General features: G+C 44.2%; 1 protein-coding gene across 3 annotated transcripts in view; it reads left to right on the top strand.

The window, feature by feature from the left end:
• The window catches only part of KIF13A (kinesin family member 13A), a 207,417-nt gene that overhangs the window by 140,430 nt on the left and 39,168 nt on the right, over positions 1-27,819 (top strand). For all 3 annotated transcript variants that reach the window (XM_058667693.1, XM_058667698.1, XM_058667703.1), the window contains exons 10-18: positions 7,368-7,479; positions 7,817-8,029; positions 10,124-10,234; positions 13,177-13,311; positions 15,864-15,994; positions 17,670-17,756; positions 17,860-18,026; positions 24,061-24,274; positions 27,574-27,736. In XM_058667693.1, the coding sequence (XP_058523676.1) occupies positions 7,368-7,479; positions 7,817-8,029; positions 10,124-10,234; positions 13,177-13,311; positions 15,864-15,994; positions 17,670-17,756; positions 17,860-18,026; positions 24,061-24,274; positions 27,574-27,736 (1,333 nt within the window). The remainder of the gene's footprint in view (positions 1-7,367; positions 7,480-7,816; positions 8,030-10,123; positions 10,235-13,176; positions 13,312-15,863; positions 15,995-17,669; positions 17,757-17,859; positions 18,027-24,060; positions 24,275-27,573; positions 27,737-27,819) is intronic.

Below are 27,819 nucleotides of genomic sequence, written 5' to 3' on the forward strand. Positions count from 1 at the left end.
TTAAGCAGAGCTGTCAAGGATTTCATGCAGACAGTCAGTGTCCCCTTAATGGGCTACGGATTTAGGAGCTGCAGCTCTTAAGAGCCTTAAAGCGCACGTTATTCCCTCCGTTTGCAGAGTTAAATTGCCATGTAGCTGTGCTGCCAAGGCATGTTCAGCGCTTACAAAGAGAGGCCACCTGTGGCACAGCCCTGGGCTGCTGCCCCGTGTGTGGGATGGAGGTGGCACACAGAAGCCTTTCCACTCCCCTGGGCTGGCATCTTCAGCTTCTCCAGGTCTCGGAGCAGTCTCCAAGGCCCCCTAGATGTCAAGAATGGTTTTGCTGTATTCTCAGCCATGGCTGATCACCAAATGCAAACAGTGTTCATCTTGTGAATGTCCTTCCCCATCTCATTTTCACTTCTGTTGCTGTGGTTAACAGCAAAAGTCCACAAATGGGTTCTTCCAAATAGTTGCTTTAGGAGTAATCATATGATTTTCTTCTAGGATTCTGTTGTGTAATTTAGTATAATATAACAACTTATAAGCATAGTATTTCTAATATCCCATATGACTCAGTCCCTCGCTGTTCTTGAGTATTTTCCATTAGTCTTAATTTCTTCTCAGAAACCTCACTTTAGCACCGACGTTACAACACAGTGGATTAAACCGCCATTTGGCAGTGTTGGCATCTGATTATCAAACTAGTTCAAGTTACAGCTGCTTGATTTCCAGTCCAGCTCTCTGCTACAGAACCTAGCGAAGCAATGGATGAGAGCCCAAGTACTTGGGTTCCTGCCTCCCGTGTGGAAGACCTAGATGGAGTTCCTCGCCGCTAAATTGTCCTGGCCTAGCCCTGACAGTTGGTATCATGTGATGAGTGAACCAGTGGATGGAAGATCCATTCCTCTCTCTTACTGCGCCTCTCACATAAATAAATAAATATCTGGTAACAGTAGGAAACCTCTCTGTAAATGGATATTCCTTCCATCACCAAAGATGAATTTGTTTTGAGAATAGAAGTGATCAACATCTGTCCATTATTTAGCATGAGAAATCTTGGTAATTTATGATTTACATATGCCAGGGACCAAGCAGGTGAATGAACACCTGGACAGATGTCGTTGCAATTAGCAGTTAACCTGGAAAAGACAGTAAAATCTTTTCCTTGGGACACATGCTTTGGGAACTGTGACAAGGAGACCCCCAAACTTTATGTAAGTATTTGTGCAAATACTAAGTTCTGCATGTTTCCCTGGGAGGAAAAGGATCCAAAGACAAACAGTTCTGGAAAAGATTAAGTATAAATCCTTCCTTTGCAGGTTTACAGTTCCAAAACCTCAGAGGTCTTGGCGGAATGAATCCTATATAACTAAGTCTTCATTCCCTGGACTGATTTTGTTGCAGGGTGTGAGAGCGATCATGCCAGACTCAAAAACAGGATGGTCTAAGGAGTCTTTATGAGTCAAGCTTGGCAACGGCAAGCTAGAGTTCCTAGAGTTCCATTACCAAGGACCCACCAGCACATTTGGAGTCCTAATTATTACACTTCCCTTATTACTAGCTGCAAGTGGCTAAGCACCATTCATCTGGAGATCACGGCAATTAGCAAGGAAAAACCACAGTGGCAACCCAGTCTGAATTGAAGCAAATGGTCATCACTGTGAGATCAGTCCCTTAAGCTGAAGACCTCTGTCTCAGCTTCCTCGATAATAGAAATTATCCTAAGAGACGTGCAGGTGGGCAAGCTGGACACATTTGCAAAACTGCACACATGCACCTTTTCCTGGCTTTTCTGCTCACATTCTGTTAATGCTAGGCCTCACCTCTCCTGGAATTCAAAGTATGCAAATTAAAAATACAAAACATCTTAGCATTTGCATCTTCACTGACTAGCTCAGGTGAGGAATACAAACATGAGCCATGTTCAGGGGCTACCTTTGTCCTCGGAGTCTGTCCGTGGGAAGCCAGAGAACAAGTTGGTCCTGGGGGCGCCTAGCATCAGAGCATGAGAGTGAGAGAAGCACGTGACCAAGAAAGAGCCCTTCCCCCATCATGGGCTTTTATGGGGACTCAAGAGGGGAGTAGTTATCCAACAACTCAGTACACACCCTCCCACGCCTCCCATGCTCAGTACACCCCCTCCCACACCTCCCATGCTCAGTACACCCCCTCCCACGGCTTCCACACTCCAGTTCCAGGTGATGATAGGTGAGCTTCATTTGACTTACAGGTAGGCAGAAGGGATTACATAGAGGGGGCAAGCGTGGCTTCCAAGGACTTTGAACTAGCTGCCGAAGACAATAATTTGATGGCAGAATTCTGTGACACTGAAATCTTGAGAACAAGCATTCAGGAGAAACTGCTTTTGCAACTGTTAGCACAAGTAACATGAGAATGAGTTTAGGAAGGATATATACTCATTAGATGAACACTGAGTTGACATTAACCACTGGAAAACAATGGGTAAGGAAGTCACATACATAGGTTCAGCTGCTTTCTTTCTGTTCATGTAATGGTACTGTCCTTCCTCCATAATTCACACCCATCATTTCCTCTTTTTATTTCTGCTTATTCATAAGAGAAGTGGGAGCTTACTAGAAAAGCTAAATTCAAATCCACCTATTTCATCCTATTTTAGCTAGTTCCTTCAGTGCAACAGAGAGCAGTTATGTGAGATGGGGCCTCACTCTTCTCATGAAACAAGGTGTACAGAGGGAAGTGCAGAAGGTTGGAAGTCACACAGCCCTACCGCCTTTTCTTGCTCATCTCCACATGTCCCTACCATTCCAGGACCACATCTGTGGTCCAAACTAGAAGCTCAGGGAAACAAGGAAAGGCAGAGAACTGTGAGCTTCTGTGAGCTGCACGTCTGGTGTTTTGTTTGTTTGTTTGTTTTTGATTAGGAGAACTAGAGCTTTTTTGGAAGCTCTACCTAGTAATATGTACCTCTCTCTCCTTGGCCTGCCCTGTGTTCCTAGGGCTATTACAAGCCACACAGAAGTTTGGAGAGTAGAGACTTTAGCTTAAGATATTGCTTCCCAGGGGTGTGGTGCAGTAGCCTAATGGCTAAAGTCCTCACCTTGCATGCACTGGGATGCCATGTGGGCACCAGTTCTAATCCTGGCAATCCCAGTTCCCATCCAGCTCCCTGCTTGTGGCCTAGAAAAGCAGTCCACGACAGACCAAAGCCTTGGGACCCTGCACCCGCAAGAGAGACCCAGATGAGGCTCTTGGCTCAGGCTTTGGACCAGCTCAGCCATTTGAAAAGTGAACCAGCAGGTGGAAGGTGTTTCTTTCTTCCTCCTCTCTGTAAATCTGCTTTTCCAATATAAATAAATAAATTTTTAAAAAAATAAAAAATATATATTTTTTAAAAGGAGGGGCCCGGCACAGTAGCCTAGCAGCTAAAGTCCTCTCCTTGAACACTCCAGGATCCCATATGGGTACCGGTTCTAATCCAAGCAGCTCCACTTCCCATCTAGCTCTCTGCCTGCTTGTGGCCTGGCAAAGCAGTCGAGGACGGCCCAAAGCCTTGGGACCCTACACCCACGTGGGAGACCTGGAGGAAGCTCCTGGCTCCTGGCTTTGGATTGGCTCAGCTCCAGCCATTGTAGTCACTTGTGGACTGAATCATCAGATGGAAGATCTTCCTCTCTGTCTTTCCTCCTCTCTGTATATATGACTTTGCCTGCCCCTGCTTTCTGTTTGATCAAGTTCTCTGTCTTAACACACAGCTGTCTCCAAATGTCATTCCCAAGCCCAGTACCCCACTTCTGTTCAGTCAACTTTGAGGAGACAGTGCCAGAAGGAATGGTGGTTAGTCATCTTATTACATTTTTACATTCCCTAGGAATAAACTGGCCATTAAAATGCATGACCTGTTGTCCAACTTTCAGACATTGCACTTCATGTTTTATGGACTTAGCAGCCCCTGGATCATTGCTGCAGGTTCAACCTATGAGGTAGGAGTGCCGTGGACTGCCCATCACCAGGGGCCAGGTCATGAAGTCCCACTCACCCCCAAATGTTTTTTTTTTTTTGTGCCAAGCAGATTGTAAGAAGTTGAGAATTATTGTTTTGATTGTGTGCATACTATTAGGTAAAAGGGAGTGGCTTCTGTTTACGATCTGTTTCTCTGATGAATTTATAACTAACCAAAGTACATGAGAAAACGGGAGTTGAATTGCTGTTGTACCTGCATAGCTCCACCTCCTGCTGCTGACACCTATATGGCGTGCCAAGGGAAGAGGACAGAAAAAAGATCCATCCTCCATGCATCCTTTAGGACAAGCAGGTGAGGGAAGTACTGTGAATTAGACTGGCCCAAGACAGATTAGTCAGGATGAATGCAGTAGCCAGAAACTCCGTCTAGGTCTCCCATATAAGTGACAGAGGCCCAAATACTTGGGCCACCCTCCTCTACAGAAGTAAGGAGCTGGGTCAGAAGAGGACTCAAACCAACATTCCAGTGTGGGTTGTTGGTATGGCAGGCAACAAACAAACCCACTGCTCCATGGTGCTAGCCCCTTTATATTAATTTAGTAGTTCCTGCTACTCTTGAATAATAAAGTATCTGTGATGATTCTTGCTTCTACTGACCCCCGAACTCATTGGAGCTATTGTTATGGAACTCCCAAAACTGGGTCTATTCTCTGATGCACAGAAAGCCAGTCATGACATTGGGGTGGTGGAAGAAAGTAGGTATTTAATGCAAAGTGTAGAGCAAGAAGCTCGACAGTAAATGATTAGTTCCCAGGCTCCCTGAGAAGTTGGGGTGACAGTTCTTACAGAATTGGGACCAAGAGGTACGTAATCAGCTCAAGTCCAAATTCCTGCTTGGCTCGTGGTGCTCAGGACCTTCCTTTGACCAATGATGCTGTGCTCTTTGGGCAATGTATAATGGTCAGGTGGGCTTCAGCCCGTCTGGAGAGGTTACGTCTAAGTGATGATTACTTTCTCCAGAATTTCCCTATACAAAGCCCTCCAGACAGTACTGCACAATAAAGTTTGACTTATTGGGGTTTTTTAGTTCAGTGATTAGAACTGTAGCAGACCAGCTGCCCAACGCTCTCTATTCACTGAATTCCTTTTGATAAAGGACAGGCCAAGGGTTAATGGGCACAGAGGAGAGGCTGAGCCCTGCTCTTACATTGTAAGGCTGCAGTTTCCATTCAAAGAATTGTTTCCAACAGAAACTTTCTTTCAGCAGATGCAAAATGTTTTTAAAGATTTTTCCTATATTCTCTGTTAAAAGAGAAAAGTTGGTTTTGGGTTTTGGGGATTTTTACCTTGTAGTGAACTTCTTCTTGTCTGGAATTCACACAGGTCACCTGCAATTTCTCGGTTATTTGCCCACTACCACACCCTGAATTTGAAACATTCTCTTCCTACCCATAAGAAACTTTGTGCCCAAGTCCTCCCCTTCTTTCTTACAGCCCTGGACAGTCTGCCTCAAGCTCTACAGATTTGCCTATTGTAAATATTCCATATAAATGCACCTGTATAATATGGGTCTTGTGGATTTGCTGATGCTACCATGCCAATTTATTATAAACTGAATGGTTTAAGACAACAGGCATTTATTTTGCTATGATTCTGTAGATCAGGAATCCAAAATCCTGGGACCAGCAGTTTGTCCTTCTGGGGGTGTGGTCATCTTGATGTTTCGTGGGTTGGAAATGGGCAGTTCTCATCTCTGACTCCACCTTCACATGACCTTCCCACAAGGGAAGGTTATTGAATTTGGGCCCTGGGTTCTCTTGTAAACATCATCTTAACTGATTCCATCTATGAGTCACTGTAAGCTTCTTTGGGGAACTTGGGGGAGACACTGCTCGGCCCAAGGCAGTGACCTTTTGTGTTTGGCTTGCTTGACTTAGAATAATTTGTCAGGGTTTATTCATTCAAGCATGTATCAAAACTTCATTCCCTTTTATGGCAAAATAATATTCCATGGTGGGAACATGTATCCCTTCATCAATTGATGGGCTTTTGGTTTGCTGCTACATTTTGTTTTTTGGGAATCCCAAGTGGGAGAATTCATGTACAAATTTTTGTATGGACATATGCCTTCATTTCTCCTGGTTTAGACTTGTTTAGCATTTTATATCTGTCAAGTATGATGAACATATCCATGCCATTTTGTGGGAATGGCTGTGAGGTGTTAAAACTGTGGTTTATTTTCTGCCTCTGGGATTTGGTTTGTATTTCAATAACTGTTCAGTGAGTCTCCTTTGTGGAAAATATACTTTTAGCTTGATGGAAATCTACATTCAGGAAATGCTACCTAGCCTTTCACCTGCTGTCTGTGCCCCCTTCTTATTGTATCAATAAGCAGTACCTTTTCACCTTTTAAATCACTTAGAAAGCCCTTTCTCTTTGTCACATTCCTCTCGGTCCTGTGAAACCAGTAAGGGCCAGGTAGATCCGGATCCACTTGACTTGCTTGGGAAAAGTCAACAGGTACTCAACTGTGACACAAGAGGATGCCCTTCTCTTCTCCATGGCACAGTCTGTGGTTTTTAGGCTGCCCCTGTCTCCAGTGGGCAGAATGTGTGTCTCAGCCACCAAGAGAACTTGCTAGCCTCAACCAGAGATTCCACTGTAGATCTCTCATTCAGTAGATCTGGAGTGTAGCCTGAGAACTTGCCATTTCTAGCAGTGCCCTAATGAGAATGTTGCTGTGGCCCCAGGGCCTGGCCTAAATGTATGAGTCACTTGGGAGTCATTGGGCCAGGGCTCCTCACAATGCCATCTGCCCATGAGTCACCCCAGGATGAATTCACTGCCCTGAGTCAGCAGGCCTGGGGTAGGGCTGCCCATGAGAGCCTCGTGGGTGATGCCAGTGCACTTCGAGCTCAAAGGTTGAACTACCCATGTGTTGCCCTCTACTTGCACAGTTCTTTATTTTTGTACAACTGATAATAACTACATTAAAATAAACTTGCCAGCTTCGAGCAGATGAGCAGGACATGCCTCACAATATGTAGCAGAGGGATACTCTGTAGGTTACAAGATTTTTTTGAGAAACAAAATCGGGCCAGAAGGATGTAAGTTAGAACTAGAGAGTAAATGGTTCAGACTTTTAACCATAATATTTGCAGTAAATTAAAATAATCTAGTGTGGTCTTTTAAATGTATTTCATGGGTCCTGCAGTTGAGCACAATAGATACTTACAAGGAATCCAAATTCATTCCTTTAAATTAATGCAGTTACTTTTTTGTTTCTCTTTCTTGCAGTTTCTTGGCAAACTAATGGAGACTTGCTTATATCAACTTTAGGGCCTTATTCTGCATATTTAATTCTTGTTACCTAGAGTGATGATTGTTTTATGAAAATAAAAAAAGCATTCTGTAAGAATCATTCTTCCGTTCTGTCTTGGCAGATCACTTACAACCCTGGGGTTGGTTATATCCTCCCTGGCTGACCAGGCGGCTGGCAAGGGTAAAAACAAGTTTGTGCCTTATCGGGATTCAGTCCTCACTTGGCTTCTTAAGGTAATTCATTGCTCTGGAGTCTTTTCCAACTAAACATTGGCAGCTGTAGACAAATGAGCTAAAAGACATTTGCACAAGAACTGCCTCACATCTTACTTCCTAAGACCACAGGATGAGACCTCTTTTCTGTTGCTTGCTCCCATTGTGATGCTGTTCAACAGGCTTTCTTCATCCTGGTGAACATAAAGGGGCCACCTCACATCTTGTCATCAAGTTACATGGGAGGTACAAACCCACTTCCACATCAGGTTTTTCTCATAGAGAACAATGCCACATGCTTGTGTTTATTTCACTTTATCCTTTGGCTTCCTGAGATGCTCTTTGAAATACTTTACAGGACAATTTGGGGGGCAACAGCCAGACCTCTATGATAGCCACCATCAGCCCAGCAGCGGACAACTATGAAGAAACACTGTCCACATTACGATATGCAGATCGGGCCAAAAGGATCGTGAACCATGCTGTTGTGAATGAGGACCCCAACGCAAAAGTCATCCGAGAGCTGCGGGAGGAAGTAGAGAAGCTGAAAGAGCAGCTCTCCCAGGCTGAGGTCAGTCCACCTGGTGCCTCTCTTGTGTGGCCAAGTCCACGGTTTGCGTACTTGATGGCAAAAGGTGTACCGGCTTGCAGTTTTAGGTTGTCTGAGAGTGAGTGAACGTTTCACGCTGTGTTGGCATGCGTTGGAGACTAAGCACTGTGGTGACCCATATAAGTAATGCAAGACTTCTGTCCTGGCAACCTACAGTCTAGAAAGCAAATGACTCTCTGTTTCAGTAAGTCAGTTAGCTCTTGAACTTCCAGGGTGAAATCCTAAGAACCAAGCATGTTGCTCTCAGTGGCATTGTGGGCCATGTTTCCACGGGAGCTGGCAGCTTACCAGGAATTCACTTGGAAGTCCTCCCCCCATTGTTCAGTCCTGCAGTTTGCATGAGCAAGGATTAAGCAGTCATTAAGACTAATTTGGAAATCTCCTTTTACTTTTACATTTACAGCATCTCCTGGTGGGAAGCAGAAAAAAAAAATTTCATTGTTACCATCCCTTCAAACATTAATGATCACATACTCTTGCAAGCAGGTGTTGCTTTTTGCAGATGGCTGGGTGAGGTGGTGCTGTTAGAGTAAGTAAAAGAGCTAAGATGAAGCCACATGCCATTGTTCATGTTCTAAACTTCCAGAGGCCAGGCTGTGAGTGCGGACTGACAGGCGTAAGTTCACATTTCTTCAGACCTCTCTCTTCTGACCCCAGTTGAATTGGGAGGGAACTATGAACAATAAAAGTTATAGCCATCTGTTATTGATCCAGGTACTATTAAATACTTTTTACCCATCCACATAGTAAATCAAAAAGTAATCAATGGACTAAACAGAAAAGAAGCAAGATTCAGGGATCTGAATAGGCTGTTAAATGGTAGGCTTGGTGTTTCATTATAACTGATTATTTACGTATCTTCACATCTAGGTTTTAGAGTCTAACACTGTAGGAAGCTGTGTTGTTTTATCCCTAATCTTGAAACTAGGAAGACCTTAGCACAAGGCCTCACACAAAGCACATGCTCAAGAAATGTTGTCATCATTTGGTTTTGACATAATTATGAAATTTGCGTTGAGCTCATCAACTATGCTTTATTTTTATTGATGTCAAGAGAATAGCAAAACACCCAACAGATGCTGATAAACTTTGACAGGAGTCATGATTCTAACATGAAAATGAAGTGGTTCTGCAATTGGTTTATAAGTAGATTGTCAGCTTACTTATTTCTGGCTTTAAATTTGCATCTTCACTGTCACCATCTTGGGTCAGATGCTGGAACAGTATCAGCCAAAGGAAAGAACAGAAGACCCATGTATCCACCATGAAGTTTCTCCAATGTCTTCCTGGGCCCTGCACTAAATGTCACTCTCAGGCTCCATTAAAAGTGGGGGCCTCGGGTTCACCGGCTGGCTTCTAGCTTCTGCATTATCACCATTTCAGCTGCTTCTCCATCCTCTAATGTCTGTTGTTTCTAGGATGTTATTGTAAGGGACTCATCTCACTACTACAGGATGTCAGAGCACATCTGCTCTGCCTTGGTCCCAAGCAAACCTTCACCCAAACTGTTAAGCTGCAGATGTCCATATAGATACCCTTAGTTATTCTGATCTAACTTGAAGGGAAGCCACTGCCCTTTTAAGCAGATACCTGCTTCTGAGTGAATACTAAGTATACTAAATCTGTGACCTTCAGCAAGGAAAAAAGTAGCCTAAGGCCCCTAAAGCAAATTTTTAAATAAGTGGGAGAATCTTAGCTTTTGCTGATAGATTAGTATAACCCTAAAGCATATCTGGTAGTGGTGGTCGTGGTGGTGTGTGTGTGTAGACCTCTGTCTTCATGAAAACTCCATCTGCTGTGGCATTTCAGAGGTGAACTGTAGCTTCTTCTGGGTCGTTGCATAGAAATTGTGTGACAGATGAGATGATGCTGTTAATGCGAGCAGCCAAGTCTCTGATGCTTCATTTGATTACTAAAGGTCTGAAACCCGTCTGGCAGCACCTGACTTCATTGTTTCCTGTCAAGCACCTGATAGGATAAAGATGGACAAGGAGGGATTGTCCAGCCTATTGGGGGAAATTCTACAAGTAAGATGTCTCTGGTTTCATTTTAAAGGCCATGAAGGCCCCTGAGCTGAAGGAGAAGCTCGAAGAATCCGAGAAACTGATAAAAGAGCTGACGGTGACCTGGGAAGAGAAGCTGAGGAAAACGGAAGAGATCGCACAGGTAGCTTGGTGGTGTAGGTCCAGCAAGCTGTGATTCTTTCTCATTACTGTTCTTTGTGTGTGGCTGCCTGCTCTTTATGTCTTTTAGGGGCCAGCTCCAAGGCCTCTTTCTGCTGAACTGGAGAATGAGGAATCCGTTTTAAGCACTGACTCTGTGTCTTTTATATTTTTCTCAAGATTTACTTATTTTTATTTGAAAGGCAAACTTTACAGAGAAAAAGAGAGACGGACAAGAAAGGAGAAGATCTTCCAATGACTGGGTTCACTCTGCAAATGGCTGCAGTGGCCAAAACTGAGCCAATCAGAAGCCAGGAGCCAGGAGCTTCCTCTGCGTCTCCCACTTGGGTGCAGTGAACCAGGGATTTGAACCATCCTCCTCTCTGTTCCCAGGTCATAAGCAGGGAGCTGGATTCAAGTAGACCAGGTGGGACTGGAACTGGTACTCACCTGGGGTGCTGATGCCACAGGTAGAGGATTAGGGTACTGGCCCCTGATCTGTATCCTATATCAGCTTACAGTATTGGCCAGATGTTAGCTAAGAGTGCTAGAGAGCACGCCTTTCCTAGTCCTATTATCTGCTCTTCACATTTGGACAGAAGTTTGTTCCATGATTGTTTTTCAATCTTTTCTGGTTTTGCTTTTATAATTTTCAAAAGACCTATTGACTTATTTATTTGAACGAGTATGAGAGAGAAAGAGATCTTTCATTCATTGGTTCACTCCTTAGGTGCAGCCAGAATAAACTCCAAGGCTGGACAAGGGTGAAGCCAGGAGCCTGGAACTCCATCTAGGTCTCCCACTAGAGTACAGTGGTTCAAGCACTTGGGCCATCTTCCGCTGCTCTCTCAGGTGCATTTGCAAGGAGCTGGATTGGAGTACCAGGACTCAACGGTACTCACATGGAATGTCAGTATCACTGGTGGCTGCCTAACCCACTGTGTCACAGCACCAGCCCTTACTCTGTAATTTCTCTGGATCACTTGGCAAAGCCTGAGGCTAGCTGATAGTTGGATAATTAATAACACACTACACATCACAGCCTTTTTATTTATTTGATTCTTGAGTTTATTGGAAAATGCTGTATGAGTTTTACTGAAGATACCACAAAGCAAGGAATAACTGTGCAGGGCTGGGTGTGTTAGGATTCTGTACTTCGTGTTTTGTGAACATTTTACTCTCACATAGCATTGGGAATGTGGGACCATCCCACTTAGGCAGCTTGAGATGGTTACTAGAACCTGGTCTAGCCACCTGTTTATAGAGGTCACTTCAGAAGGTTTATGGGGGAGACGGTGCAATGACTCAATTGGATAATCTTCAATAATGCTCTAATTGCAAGCACTGAGATTTCATATTGGCACTGGTACATGTCCCAGCCGCTCTACTCTGATCCGCCTCTCTGCATATGATCTGGTGAAACAGCAGAGGATGGCCCTAGTCCTTGGGCCCCTGCATCCACATATTAGATCTGGAAGAAGCTCCTGGTTCCTTGCTTCTGATCAGCTCAGCTCCAGTCATTGTGGCTGTTTGGGGAGTGAACCAGTAAATGAAAGATCTTTTTCTGTCCTGCCTTCCCTCTGTAAATTTACCTAATAAAAATAAATAAACCTCTTTTTTAGAAGTTTGTGGAAAATAGCATTAAAAGATGCTTCAATTGGTACAGAAACTATTTGAAATCCATGGGTTGTATTTCCATACACACATTTTCTGTGATATTTTAGGAAAAAAACCCATGTGTTTTCAAATTTTTTTGCACCAAAATAAATTTCTGTTTTATTTCCATTTTCCACAACTTTGAAATAATGTCATATATTTCTTAAAAATGTCACTGATAGACATACTCCCTGTCTCTCTCACATTGCTTTAGGCTTTTCCACAGCACCTAGCACCATTAAAATTCAATAGGCTTTTATCTTGTCTTTTTATGATCTGTATTCTAGTAGAATTTCACATCTCATGAAAACACGAATTTTATTATCCAATGAATTCTCAACCCTAAGTCAGGACCCACCACATTGAAGACTAATAACTCTTAAATAAAAGTGGGGCTGGAGTTTGGCATAACCAGTTAGACCCCTGCATCACACTCAGTGCCTGGGTTTGACTCCCAGCTCCAGCTCTTTGTCTCCAAGCATCCTGCCAATAAAGACCTCAACCAGCAGTAACGATCCAAGTGACAAGGCTCCCACTGCCCACGCTGGAGACCTGGATTGAGTTCCTGGCTTCTGGCTTCAACCTGGCCCAGCCCCAGCCGAGGCAGGCATTTGGAAAATGAATAGCACGTGGGAGTGTTCTTTTTCTTTTCTTCTCCATCTGTCCCCTTCTCTCTAACTCTCCCCTGCTCAGATTGAAAGAGGAAAGAGAATGAATAAATTAATGAATTCAAGGCCTTTTGCAGTCTGTTCTTCCACTCCCACCCCCCACCACTGCTTTCTCAGATTTGCTAGATTCCTGGCTCCTGAAATCAGTCACAATGCCCGGAATCTGTACCATGCTGCCCTGTGTCTGCTCTAGAACACCCTGTCCTTGTCTCATCACTCCTTCATCTTTTCTGGTTGAAATCCTCATGCTTTAAGTTTCTCTTCCTGAAACTTTCCCCAGCTTAACCTGGCTTGATTGCCTTCCTCTGAAGCCCTGCAACACCAACTGCCCCTCCCATGCCACCATGCTCTCCTCTCTCAGGTTTTAGTTATGTGGTTTTGTCCTCCAATCTAAAGTGTTAGCCCCTTAAGGGCCACAGCGGTTGCTGATTCAGCCTTCATTCCCCTGTATCACTATCGGGAGTGTCCCACACGGTAGGCGCTCTATACTTGGTGGAGCCGAGTAGAATGTGTCATCCTATTGGCACTGTCCCCAGAAAAAGTGACTTACTCTTTCCATGGATTCATCTTATGAACAGAGCAACAAATACAGTCTCCTGCCCTTGTCTGTGTCTGTGCCCAGGAGAGACAGCGCCAGCTTGAGAGCATGGGGATATCTCTGGAGACATCCGGTATCAAGGTGGGGGACGACAAGTGCTACCTGGTCAACCTGAATGCAGACCCTGCTCTCAATGAACTTCTGGTTTACTATTTAAAGGTGAGAATATGTGAGTTGATGACTGCAGTCCTAAACCATATACAATTCCCATTCGAATCCAACTGTCAAGCTCCATGATTGTGCTTCTAGTACCCAGCTTAACTCAGTGGGCAGTGTAATCAGGTCATCATTGAGAAGAAAACACAGCTAGCTCTCTTATTGTATCCTGGAGCTGAGCATCTGGGAGCTCATTTCCGGCAAGAACTTCATAGAAGAGTGGGCGACTGATAGTAGTGGTAACCCTGACAGCCCGAGGAGGTGCCAGGTGTGAGGCCACAGGGATCTGAGAATATCTGAGTTCAACCACAGAGATTCTGAGACGCCCTCGAGGTTAGTCAGTTTTGCTTCGGAGTAATTCCAATGCAATCTCAAGATCAGCAGGAGCTCAAGGCAGCCCCGTGTGCTTGCTAGACGTGACAACAAGGTTCTCCCAAGTAATCTCTGCTAAACCCACATTCTCAGGAAAGAACTTGTGGTCCCACTGTCAACCTGTAAGTGTGGAAACGAGATTGTGGCCTCTTGGAGCTGGCGCTTGACCTCAGCATGTGTCATTGACCATGTTGGAGAGAGTACTGTAGTAATTCTGAAGGTTTCTTGGGTCAGTACCTACTTATACTTTTAACCAACACTGAGAATTCCAAAGAGCTTTGCTGCATCTCAATTCTCCCTGCCTGTGTTTATTGTATTAAAACTTAAGATGGAGAACATTTTGAACTACAAACATAAGCAAACATTCAACGATTAGTCTTCAGAAGCCATAGCATCAACCCACAGCACAGAGCCTCTGGAAAACTGCACTCAACATATGTGATAGGGAGCAAAAACAGCATTTCAGGAATTTTACCAAGTTGCTTCGCCCTCATGAACCTTCCCCTGACCCCAAAAAAAGAAGCCATAGGGTTCTCAGACCAAACTGAACTGCTGGCTTATTTTTTCATAAGTGAGGAATAAAACATCTGTCAGAAATAGGTCAGTTGATTGACATTGAAGACCTGGGATTTGAAGGTGGCTTGCATACACTATCCACAGATTTAAACAGCTGAGCATGGAGGGATTAGGCACTTGGGAAAGGTTAAATAGGCACCATGTTCCAGATCCTGATCTGCCAGATGAGCTGCACAGTACAACAGAGAAAAAGCAAGAATTAAAGTGAGGAGCAAGAATTTAAAAATATATGTTTGTTTGTTTGTTTGTTTATTATAACATAAATTATATATAATGATATATAACATTTTATATTTATTTTATATTTAAAAATTTTAAAGAACATTTTAATATATACTATATAATATATAAATTTATTATATATTGGTTATATATAAATATTATATAGATATAAAAAGATGAAACATTTCCATATATATATATGGAAAAGGCAGATTTACAGAGAGAAGGAGAGACAGAAAGATCTCCTGTCCACTGGTTCACTCCCCAAATGGCCACAATGGCCAGAGCTGAGCCGATCTGAAGCCAGGAGCTCTTTCTGAATATAGGAACTACCCTCTGCTGCCTTCCCAGACCATAGTTAAGGAGCTGAATGGGAAGTGGAGATTCCAAGATATGAACTGACACCCATATGGAATGCTAGCACTAGCAGGTGGAGGATTAGTGTGTTGAACCACAGCGCTGGTCCCAAGTCTCGTTCTTCTATAATCCTTCTATTTTTTCAGAGACATGTATATGATGCAATAACCTCTGACTTACTGAGACTCCACTACCACACTTCTGGTCTATTCATTCAAGAAATGGTTACAGGGTAAAGGAATGTTTCCAGAACCTTACCTTTGAAAGATCAAGCCTTACCCCCTTGCTCTGTTGCACCCATAAGGATCAGCAGCAACATGGTGTTTAAAGCAGCAGAAAAAAAAATGTCTGTATGAGTACACAGGGGATGAGCAGTGCCAGCATTCCCCATAGTGCGAGTGCTGATGTTCCTTGAGTTCCAGGTACTTAATAATGGGTTCCAGGTATCCATCACACAGATGCATACAGCAACCCATGGACTTCAGTGCTCTCTGCAGTAATGGTATTGGAAAATCAGCTGTTTTTTTTTTTTTAACATTTCCAGAGTTACATGTTTTCATATACAACTTTCATGGTTCAGTGATTCTTACTTATGTTTACTCATTTTAAAAACACTTTGTTAACTCTGATGATCTCAAAAGAACGTGTAAAGTAGATGAGATAGACAATATCATGCTGGTTCACACAGTCAGCTCACCTCCCTGTGGTCACATAAGCGGTAAGCCAATCAAGACAGAATTGTAACTCAAAGTGTTCTTCTATCACCTTTGATTTCCCTATGTTTTAAAAACAACATTTAATTGCTGTTGGTCAGGGTCTTTGCTTTCATCTGATGTTTACACCTTTCTAAAAACATGTAGTGTGTTATGGTAAGCTTTTGATGTTTCACACTTGAGATATCTGGCATTTTCTGATTCACTCAAGACTTTTGTGAACATGCTACTGCTCCATTCCAGAATTGATGTTGATAACTTTTGTGGATTTACTCATCCATGTGGGCTTTTTCTTCTTTCATAACCTCCCTCTAGGACCACACGAGGGTGGGTGCAGATACCTCTCAGGACATCCAGCTCTTCGGCATAGGCATCCAGCCTGAGCACTGTGAGATTGACATTGCCTCCGATGGGGACGTCACTCTGACCCCAAAAGAAAATGCAAGGTGAGGACAAGCAGCCTCTGAGAAGACTGCCTCCTTTTGCAGGGACACACTGGGTCCTCCAGGGGATGTGCTTTTCCATGATTGTGGAGAGTGGTTTAGCTACATTTAAAGACTAGAGCTCTGCTGTTGCCTTAAAGCCTGGATTGGCCAGGATTGAATTGTTCCTAAAAAGCAGTGACTCATATCGTGTGTGATTTCCAGTGCCCCTTGTTCTGTAGCTCTTTAGAATTTTTGCAGCAGTCAGCACTCTGCTAAGAAGAATATGTGAGAAAAATAAGCTGTCGAATAATTAGAAGTCAAAGTGATTTCATTTTTCTGTTTTAGACCTCACCTGGCAGCCCTTTAGCAAATTAGACTTTCATTACTCTTCTCCAGTTACTCATTTTGAGATGCTCTGCAAGTGGTGGAAGCTGTTACAAGAAGACTAAAATTGTCAACACCAAACACTTGGGTGGACTTTTCTCTCCTCATTCCCACCCCTTCCAAAAAAAGACCCATTACTACCCCTCATTCTGCCAAAGGATCTGTTGAGCTGTCTTAATAAGCAGGGTGTGAATTCAGCCTAGCGATTTCACTATGTTAATAGCCAATAAGTGCAGTGGAAGGAATGTTGATCTGCTTAAAGATCACCTGCTAATGTCCACCAGTGCAGCCCCACACACACCCAGAGACCCAGTGCCCACCATCAGACAGTCCAGCAAAGGCTGGTGGTATGGCTTCCCTAGCCCCGGCTGTTTATTTGATTTATTTAGTCTGTTTGATAACTTTTCAGGACTTACTCCTAGTATTGTTTTCATGTTTGTCTCTAGCTTTATGTTATGGAAAAGTTCAAACATAAAGGTGGAAAAATTAGTGAATCAGTCTCCCATATGCTTACAGTTCAGCTTCAAAACTGAAGATATTCATAGATAATTGTGCAATATTAATATGCCTTTCACATCTCTTCCTCTGACCCCTCTGGGTTATTTTAAAGAAAATTTAAAATATTTTTACATGCCTAACCATATCAGCATGTATGTCTTGAAAGATGGGCTTCCTTAAACGTAGCTTTACATCCAAAGTAACTAACAGTAGTCCCTTAGAAAGCATCACATATCCAGGCAGTGTGCTCATTTCTCTAATGAACTTGTGATTTTATCATTTTTTTTCTTAAAATCAAGATTCAAATAACAAATACCTCACTTTTTCTTTTAATTCCTGTTAGATCTCTGTTTACCTGAAGAGTCTATCTTTCCCTTAATTCTCCCTGCCTGTGTTTCTCTCTCTCCCTCTCTCTTTCTTTATCTCTCTCTCTCTCTCTCTCTCTCTCTCGGCTGGGTTTTCTCTTTCTTTTGAAGACTCCAGCTGTTGGCACTGGAATTTCATCACTGCATCTCACAGCATCACTTAATGCCTTCCATTGTCCTCTGTTTGCCTTAAGCTGATGTTTCTGTACGGAAGCTCGATCAGCTTCTACCCAGATTTCAACAGAATGTCCCCAAAGCAGTGTTTTCTCTTCCAGTCAGGCTGTCACTTTGTGTGTGTTTCAGTGGTGGTTGCAAATCTGTCCATCCTTCAGCTATTAATCAGGATTCTTCTATCAAGAGGAAGTTGCCCCACTTCTCTCTTTGGCAGCCAGTCCTTAGTTCTGTGCCCCACCTGGTCCACCTGACATTTTGCCTCTTGTGCCCCCCAGATCCTGCGTGAATGGCACCCTTGTGTGCAGTTCCACTCAGCTGTGGCACGGTGACAGAATCCTGTGGGGAAACAACCACTTTTTTAGGTAACGGTTTTATTTTCCTCAATAGTCTGGTATATTTTTTTTCTGTTACTCTTATATGCATATACTAAAGTTGATTTTTCTCGCATGGTGAAAAATCCCACAGAATCAACTTACCCAAGAGGAAACGGCGAGATTGGTTGAAAGACCTAGAAAGGGAAGCGAGCCCTCCGGAGCATGAGCTGGATACAGCCAGCGAGGCTTCCTCGGAGCCAGACTACAGCTACGAGTTTGCCCAGATGGAAGTCATCATGAAGACCCTGAACAGCAATGGTAGGACCCTGGCTCCACCTACCAGTGTCCTGGGCCCATGCTTCACGTCTCCCCAGGCTAGGTGTGACGGATCCCTGACGTCACAGGGTTGGCTACTGGGAAGTCATGGAGGATGCGGATGATCCCTCTGTGAGACACCTGGCTCCTGAGCCAATGGTGACAGCATTTCCAAGGGGAGTCTTACAGCTCTGAGTGATGCTGACAGAATCCCCGGTTACTCAGCTTAGTTCCTGTCACTCAGCTTAGTCGTTTCTGAATCCTTGAGAGTCAAACTCACCTAGAAAATCCAAACCCAGGAACTTCACATTGAAAGGGACAGAGAAAAGTCACAACATCTTGTTATAAATTCAGATGGATATTACACCCCGGAACACTTAAAGTAGCCTATTAACTTTTTTACAAAAGTGGTAGTTACCAGCCTTTCTGGACTTGCTATTCTCTTCCAGCCCATGAAGGTCTCCAGGATTGTCTTACTGTGTTTTTTCCTGGATTCCTCTTTCCAGGAGGCCCTCGGTATTTAAGTTCTCTCTGCATTTCAAACTCTGTGTCCTTTTGCGTTTGTTTCCCCTTCCTCTGCACACACCGGGATGCATTCAGTAAGAAACGCATCAGATTTTTTCCTTGCTTGTCCCAAATGCTTTCTGAATGTACCCCATCCTTATCCTGTCTCCCAGTCTCCTACTTCCCAGCCGTGGCTGCCCAGTACCTAGTAGCTGCCAACGAAAAACCTGGTAACAAGCACAAGGCAGGATTTCTGAGACTAGAACTACTTTACAAAGAACATTGAATCTGCATGAAGGGGTGAATTCAGTCCAACTTCACCTCCCCCATTCATCTGGTCTTGGGGTTCTAACAAACCCCCTAACTGGAACTAGGGGGTCCTGACAGCCCCCAGCAGGCAGCCTGCACCTAACAGGGCATGTGGAGAGCGGTTTATCACATGGGAGATTCTCATACATGCACAAAGACTCTGACACTTAATTGATGTCTGTTTATGGATTTTTAACCAGAGGGAATTAATTAATTAATCTTAGGCATCTCATTTTTATAATTACAAAGTAATTGATCTCTAATCAGACTATGAGATACAAGTGCAATGTTTACAAACAATATTGAACCACAAAAGAAGGAAATAAGTTTAGGAAGGAAGTATAGTGATTTCTCTCTTTAAACATTAATTTCAAAGCATTAAGATGAGCCTCCCGAGGCCCTGCTCACCACAGTGCTGGGTGGATCGTAGCTAGAAAGCAAGCCTGTCCCTCCTGCATGCCCAGTCACTGGGGGGAAAGCCCAGAGACATTGCATTATGATGTTCAGACACTGGAAGCACATTCATGGGATTTAACCACATGCCTGGGCAGCACCTCTCCTGTGATTGCTGAAAGCCCAGGTGAATGCTTGCAGAGTATGACACAGGGTGGCGGTGCCCAACTCCAGGAAGAGGAGTGCCCATCTGGAGAGAACCCCCTTCTTTAGATGAAATTAGAGCATTCTAGCAGACTCAATAATCCCAACACTGCAGAGTATTCCAGTGATACTGAATTAATAATTGATGTATCCCAGACTTCAGATTTAATGGAACTGCATCGTTTCATCCCATGTATATTAAACACCTGAATAACCAGTAGGTATTTAGCAAGCATTTGTTCACCCCTCCCCTCTTCACAAACCTATTCATGTCGTTGGAGACCCATGGGGGACACGAACAGGAGTTAATCGTTTGTATCACAGTTCTGCCCTTGCTTTCTGGCCTTGACTGTGTCTGTATGAACGTGTTGGTGGGCAGGCGCTTGGCCTAGCAGTTAAGGCTATTGAATCCCACATCTGAGTCCCCAGGTTCTGTTCTTGACTCCACTTCCTGGTTGTGACTTCCTGCCAGTACACAGCCCCAGAGGCAGTAAATGTTGAGCCAAGTCACTGGGTTCCTGGCACGCTATGGCACACCTGGATGGAGTGCAGGCTTGCTGTTCCAGCACCCCTTGGCCTGTCATAGGCTTTGGAGGAGCAAACCAACAGATGGGAGCCCTCTCCCCCTCCCAAATCACTGTTTTTTTTAAGCAGCATTCCTCCTCCCCGCTGTTGACCAGTTCCCCGGGGCACACAGAGACGTTCTTTGGGGTGTCCAGAGAGCAGCCACCAGCCCGCATTCATGGGGCTCCTCTCTGCTGCTAGGTGGCTTCCCGATCATAAGCCTGTCTGCCTGGTGGTCATCCCCCTGGTGGTCCTATCTGAAGATTCTCTTCCCCCTCCTGTGGCTGCAGACGAAGCTCCTCCACAAACGCTGGGATCAAGGTTTCCCTGGCTGGCATGGGCATGTGAGAGCTTGGTTGGTTTCTAGCAGTGCTGTGCTACATGCTTTGGTAAAATCTGACTAATGTGATTAGAAAGAGGCTGAAGTGTTCTCCAGTGAGCGACGTATCTTTTCGGCCATGACCCCCAACCTCATGTCACAACTTCATTACTTTCCCAGTGGGGGTTTTTGTTTGTGTGTTTGTTCCCTCACCCCCCTGTATCTGCAGCTCAGAAATGCATTACTGGTATCATAACTACTGTGACAATGGCCTTGTTTCCATGGACCGTCAAACAGTTCAAGGCAGTATTATCTCCACATATTTATTCACCAAAATGATTTTATTCCACTAGTATAATGTTATTCTTGCATCTCTGGAATAAATAACTGATCCAAAGTCCAATTTGTTTGAAATCCAAGTAAAAGGAAACCTAATGTATAGGGGCAATAATGCCTCCTTCCCTTGGGTTCAAAATAAGAATCAGATACACGCGTGTTGTTGCAGTCAGTGGAAGCAGGAAAGCCAGGAGTGGTGAGGGAGCTGCCTAGGGGTCATGGGGCCAGTGTATTCCATCAAGGCTAAAAGGGTTTCATTTCCCTAAGGACACACTTTGCTTCAACTCAGCATTTAGACATCTTGGTGTGACTTAACTCTTTTTCTCACATGGATATGTTCTTGCCAACACCACTGCCACCGCCATCTTCTCTTTCCCATTCTAAGGGCAACAGATCATTTGAAGTTCATTTCATACTTTCCTACTTGGGAAAAAAAATAATCCAGTGGTGCTGAGAAAATGCTATGCCCAAAGCGAAGGCGCCTTCTTCCCTATAAAACTCCTCTTTTGTCTCTTGGCCTTAGGCACTAGGCTCACTGAATTTAAATGAAAATAAATTATTAAAAAAATTTACCCGAGAGAAAGGATGTGATAGAGAAAAATAAAAATGTGAATAATTGTAATTGATTGTGAACAAGACAAATGGTCTTTGGCTTCTATTGTGGCCCACATCATAACATCACTTGCTGATTAAAATGATCTGTTTTAGAATATTCTGTGTGCTGGGAAAGGCTTGAAATTAGTTGATTTAAAAAGAGAAAAATTGCCAATGAAAGTGATGTTTCCAGACTAGGGTTGGGATCAGAGATGAAGCGTAAACCCATGAGGCTTAGGGAAGAAGCTCCTGGCTGCAGGCGAACTTCTTCCCAGGGGCCAACACAATGGCTCCACTATCTAATCCTCCACCTCCAAGCACTGGCATCTTATTAGGCACTGGTTCATGTTCCAGATGTTCCGTTTCCCATCCAGCTCCCTGCTTGTGGCCTGGGAAAGCAGTGGAGGATGGCCCAAAGCCTTGGGACCCTGCACCCATGTAGGAGACTCTGAGAAAGCTCCTGGCTCTGGCCATTGTGCCATTTGGGAAGTGAACCAACAGGCAGAAAATCTTTTTCTCTGTCCTTTCCTTCTCTCTGTAAATCTGCCTTTCCAATAAAAATAAATCTTAAAAACAAATTCTTGAAATTCCCTCCAAAAAGTTCACTGTTTGTCTTATTTTCATCATAAGTTGTAGAACTATATCAGATGTTCTGGTGCTTCCCAGTCCATACGGATGGTTGTTACATTAGTCAGCTTGTTCTTACTTTAACTACCAACCAGGAGCTTCTGAGAAAGGAAGAACGCTTGTCTCAGCTCCCTATTTTGGAGGTTCCCAGTCTGTGATGGGACGTGTGCAGAGAGGGAGGTCATTTGGACCAGACACACACAAGGACACATTCACCCTTCCTGTCCGGGTGCCTCCCTCTGTAAAGCCAGCCGGACTCACGGTGGACTCCACCCCAGCAACCTAACACGCAGCAGTAGCTTCCCACAGATTCCAGCCTGAGACATCACAGTGGCTCACACCTCTTCACCCTTCAGCTACCTTAAACTACACCCATGAATCTTTGACATGAGACTATGGGATTGAATCGTCAGCTGGAGTTTGAGTGGTCAAATCCTGTTCAAATCATGACAGTTACTCTACAAGGTCTGCCTTTGTATAAGGCTTTTGTTACTGTTGTTGTTGTTTAATTCATTTTTCTATCAGCTTTTAGTTGGTTTTTCCATAAATAATATATCTAGGGACATTATGTTAGGACTATATGAACAAAAATATTCTGCTTCTTTGAAAAGAAAATGTATCTTGAAATTTTAAGCAGTAAGAAACAATACTTATGATTTTTTTGACATTGCTAATTCTAAGGAAGACACTGGGGTAAGAATCCTATGTCAGTTATCTGCAGCTTAATCTGTAGCACCAGCAGTTAGCCTGTTTACTTATCTTAGTTCAAAACTTGGCTCAGTTGTGTTTTGTCATGTTTGAGTCATCTTAGGGCAGTCGCTTATCCCTGCTAAACCCCAACATCTTTATCTTTAAAATCAGAATCATATCCACCCTAAGGTTTGTGGCAAAGCTTTTGTGATATGATGCATGCAGGTGACCTACCTACCTAAAGAGTAGCCGTCGGCTGTCAGAGTTATTGTTTCCATTGTGATTGTCGCTTTTATTAATTAAATAACTCACCTATCCTGTTCATAGTTTGTGCATTTAAAAAATGCTTCTCTTTGTTCTATATTATTTAAAAAATTTAAAGCTAACATATCATCTTTTTCTTTTACAGCTCATATAGGAAAAGTGTCCAATTTACATGCTTATTTCACAAACTGATAATCTATTGTGGAGAAGTTAGTCTGTTGGCATCATCAGTTAGTGTAAAAAGTTCCTCCTTAGTCGTTTGAATTTCTTGCCTTTTTTTTTCCCCTGGAAATTAAATCAGAGCTGATATGTAGCCACACGTAGCAGGCAGGTGTGTAACTGCAAGGAGGAAAGAACATCCCAGGCTGAGATATTCAGGAAAGAATATCTGAGAGGGTGTCTCCTCTCAGTCCCACCTGCTCAGGATTGGCTGTGATGGTGGTGTTCTCATGCCGCCACCTAGATCGTCACGGCTTGCCCACGGCCTGCTTGCTCAGGGGCGTCCGTAACGTTCTCCTCAGTGCGTGTGGCTGAGCCTTACTCTTTCCCCACAGTACCCAACATTCCTGGGCTATGGCTCTTCCCAGTGTGTCAGCTCGTTAGAGTTAGGTTCCACCTGCACTGCAGCCACCTCTGATAATCCCAGTGTCTTCACTGGCTATCTGTATCTATTCACCCACTGCTACAATAAGGTACCCAGAGCCCATATTTGTTGTTTTTGCCAAGTGTGAGATAAACTCAGTCAATGTTTTTTTAAAGTTTCCATCTCAGAGAAATTTGAGAGTAAAAATTTTGTGGTGAAAGTCCATCACCAGAACTGATAATAATTAGGCACAGAAACTAAACAACATGAAAGTGAGACTGTACGTAGTTTTTATCTGTGGATTCACCTTAGATTTCATGAAGCTTTTCTTCTCTATGGGTAGGACCACATAAATTTCTCAACCTTCTGTTGGAAGTAGACTGATGATCTATCTAAATATTAACTGGAGCTCATCAAGTTGAGGAAACTAACATGGTGAATGAGAAGAATATTTGCACACAGGCTTTTTTTTTTTAATGTTCATAAGGAGGAAGTTGAGGGGTATCCTCTGACAAGGCCCCCTGGCCTCTCCTTCCAGCTGCACGGGCAGGCTTGCATCTGTAGCAGGTGCTGCTGGCTCTCACTGGAAGAGGCCCCGACCAGTTTTGCCACACTGAAGATACCTTGCCTTTGTCTTCTTGGCTCACCAGACCCAGTTCAAAATGTGGTTCAGGTCCTGGAGAAGCAATACCTAGAAGAGAAGAGGAGCGCCCTAGAGGAACAGCGGCTCATGTACGAGCGGGAGCTACAGCGCCTCCGCCAGCAGCTCTCCCCCGAGAGGCAGCCACAGAGCAGCGGCCCCGACCGCCTGGCCTACAGCAGCCAGACGGCCCAGCAGCAGGTGACGCAGTGGACAGAGGAGAGGTAAGAACACACAGTTGGGGCCCCAGGGAGGGGCCCGCTGGGCCTGCTGCAGGTGGGGGGATAGACTTCTCACAGGTGGAAATCACAGTCCCATATCTGGTTTGTTGGCCGTTAGATTTTTCTTGAGAAGACACTGTCCCTGCTAAGCCCGGTAGCCATGGTTTTAGCTGTTAAAAGAATCCAGCCACCACTTCCCACCCCCGCTGGACCCACCTTCAATAGAAATCCTTTGGAAGATTCAAGTTGTTGGGTATTGAGATATTTCTTTAACACTGGAGTTTTGTTCCTTTTGTTTTATTATTATTATTTCTTCGATTTTTAACAAAACATCAGTATTAAGAAATATATCCAGTGTGAATTTTCAACATTTATGACTTTGTATCAGAACACTCAAGGGAGGTGGGGCTGAGAAAATTGTGATAATAGCAACGACAAACACCAAAATAAAAGCAGTGACTTCTGCCAACTTCTGTTGTGTTCTTAACACTCCCCAGACCTGTGTGCCATAGGACCTATCAGGCCATCAGCTTAAGTAGCCTGCCGCGATTACCCACTTAGTAAGTCAGGATGCCACAGTTCAAACTCTGGTCTGTCTGCACTCCCCGTCAACACCACCATGTTATAATAACTAAACAGTTAATATAGCACTTGTAATCCCATGCCAGCCGCTAGGTGCTTCATCTGCCATCCTCTCACCTTCACACCATGCTTTGCACACAAGGAAATTGAGGCTGAAAGGTTAGATGCTCACCCAAGGTGAGCGAGCGTGGAGGGATCACAGCCACCGTGAGCCACTGGTCTGTGTCTCCCACGAGCAGTGAGAGGCTTAACTTGAGCCCCACGGCAGATGACCCATGGAAAAGGGAGTGCTTCCCTGCACTCAAAGGCTCTTGTTTATGCTGTATCCAGAGAGTCGGTTACGCTTTCCCCTGGGACTGGATGCTGAAGCTGGGAGATGAGCCTTACTTTTGTGCCCGGCAAAAGCACACCAAGGTTCTCATGTAGTTCTTTTCCTGAAGAGCCACATTTCTCAAATTTTCTGTGAGCTGATGGCTTGACTCTTGGCATTAGCTATGTCCTGAAAGTAATTGGTGTATTATACCCACTGGCATGCTTTCTAGTTACCAAAGAATGTAAAAGCCAAATGTGAACATATCTGATAGTGAAAGGGTGGGTTGCTTTTAATTTGGTGTAATTCCAGTTAAATGTGTTTTTTTTTTTTAATATTTTTTACTCTTTAGTTCTAGATCATTTTGGAACTTAAAATTCTTTTAAAAAAAATAGAAAAATATTTGGGGAATGTCATTCAAACGAACAAGTATAGGCACAACATTGATTTAATCAGAGTTCCTGCTGGCTGAAATTAAGACAGGTTAATTATACATGGTTCTGTAAAAAGCCAGAACTCAATGTCGGTAAATGTTGATGAGTTATGAACTAACAACAGTCTCGTATCTATGCAAATCGGGGGAACTGGGAGTCGGGTGTATTTAAGAGCTAGTGGGTGTTATAAAGAAAGCCACAGATGTAGTTTATTCTCTCTGTACAGTGACAATAGAAACAAGGTAGAAATAATATGAGCAACTAAGTCATACTACTAAATTACAGTATTGTTCAACAATAGAAAGTGTTACGATAATCTGTTTTTTTGTTGTAAACTCCTTCCCATGGAAAATAAGTTCCTAAGGCAGGGATCCATTTCACTCACTACATTCTCCCTCGTGGCTAGGAGCATGTAGGCATAGGTGAGGTAACTTGGCCACTGCGCCTCTATGCACAAAGCGTGTGAGTATATTAATGTGAAAAGCAAGCATGCTACTGCCAAGTAAGCCAAGTGCACCGTAAGCACAGTGGCTGTACAGAATGGGACCCCGGGACCCTGGTCTTTCAGTGAAAAAAAATTTCAGAAAAGAATGGATTTCAACTGAGTTTGAAAAGTGCCATTTGACCAGGCAGAGAGGAACTGCAGGGCGTTGTGGATGGGCGCCTGACAGCGGTGGAGAAGTGAAGTTTTGTTTGCGATTGAGGAGAACTGTTGTTTTTAATCTAGGAGGAGATTTATATGGGAGTAGGGAGAACCAGCTCAAAACAGCTAGATAGTCAGGCCTGCGTAGGGTTTATCCTGTGGAACAGAGCTCCTGCAACAAGGTTTTGAACCAAGGAGTAGCCTGAGGAAGGCAAGAAGGATTCTAAGACCCTGCACTAGAGTCAGAGGGGAGAAGAGACATAAACCAGACATGATGAAAAGGAGGAAGGGAAGGACTTAATGGACTCATTCAAAGGAGAAGACTACAAGGTTTGGGAGGAGCAGAGGCAACTGTCAAAAAGGGGAGAATGCAGTCCCAGGAAAGTGGTGACACCATGAAAGAAAACCATCCTCCCTGCCCTCGCCTGCTCCCAGCGTGAGCCTGTGTTATCGCTAAGGTGATGGGTAAGGAGGATGGGTGTGGGTGTTGTGAACTCATCGTTTTCCTGGGAAGTCAAGGTGGAGGGTGTGTATTTGGGGGAATAAAGAAGCTACACCTAAGGCATAGGGCAGCTGCAGAGCCAGTGCAAAACCTACAAGCACCTTTTCTTTCAGGCACTCAGGATTTTCTCAATATTCAAAGAGGAGTCACGCACTTGGTCAGGAACCAAGTATTCTTGACAAGTAAAAATGGTCCCTACCCAGGAGCCCAACCGGACGTAGAGACATGAGTCCAATAATGATAAAAAAAATATGTAAATGCAAAGTGACAACCACAACAAATTCTGTGGAGGTAGAGGACTTGAGCCAGAGAGAACACACAGCAGGCTTGGACCAGATCAGCTGCTGGAGCTTTATTTCAAATGCTGTCATGTGGAGCTGGGGAAAGGAACCGCGGGTGCTGCAGAGGTCCCTTGCAGCGTGTGACCTTCACCGGCTGAGGACGTCACGCCAGACACTTCCTTTCCCTAACTCCAGATCTCTCTCAGCTGCCGATCCCTCCACCCACCATCCTGCCGCACACAGAGGTCATGGCCATCACTGCCCTTCCTTGAAGGGCCCCCCGTGCTGTTTCTGTGCATCCTCATATCAAATTCTCCTAGTTGCCAAACACTGTGTAGTGTGAGAGCTGGTGTTTAGTTGCTCTCCAGTCATGATTCCCTGCAGGGAGCGCATCTGTAGGCAGAGGGGAAGGATCAGAGGTGACCTGGGAAAGCGGGATGAAAAATCCGGCCTGATGGGAATGTTCTGCCACTGTCTGAGGCTGCTCACTTAGGAGCAGGATCACCAGCGTTCTCTTAGCTGTCCTTGTTCATTTTCCACACCACCCCAGGGATGAACTCTTCCGGCAGAGCCTGGCTAAGCTGCGAGAACAGCTGGTTAAAGCTAATACTTTGGTGAGGGAGGCAAACTTCTTAGCTGAGGAAATGAGCAAACTCACTGACTACCAAGTGACTCTTCAGATCCCTGCTGCAAACCTCAGTGCCAACAGAAAGGTAAGAGAGTCCTCGGTGAAAATGAGCCTAAAAGGGCTAGCGTTGTGGCACAGTGGACTAAGCGGACACCTGGGACGCCAGCA

The sequence above is a fragment of the Ochotona princeps genome, chromosome 1 (genome assembly GCF_030435755.1).
Source record: "Ochotona princeps isolate mOchPri1 chromosome 1, mOchPri1.hap1, whole genome shotgun sequence".
In the NCBI taxonomy this organism is placed as follows: Eukaryota; Metazoa; Chordata; class Mammalia; order Lagomorpha; family Ochotonidae; genus Ochotona; species Ochotona princeps.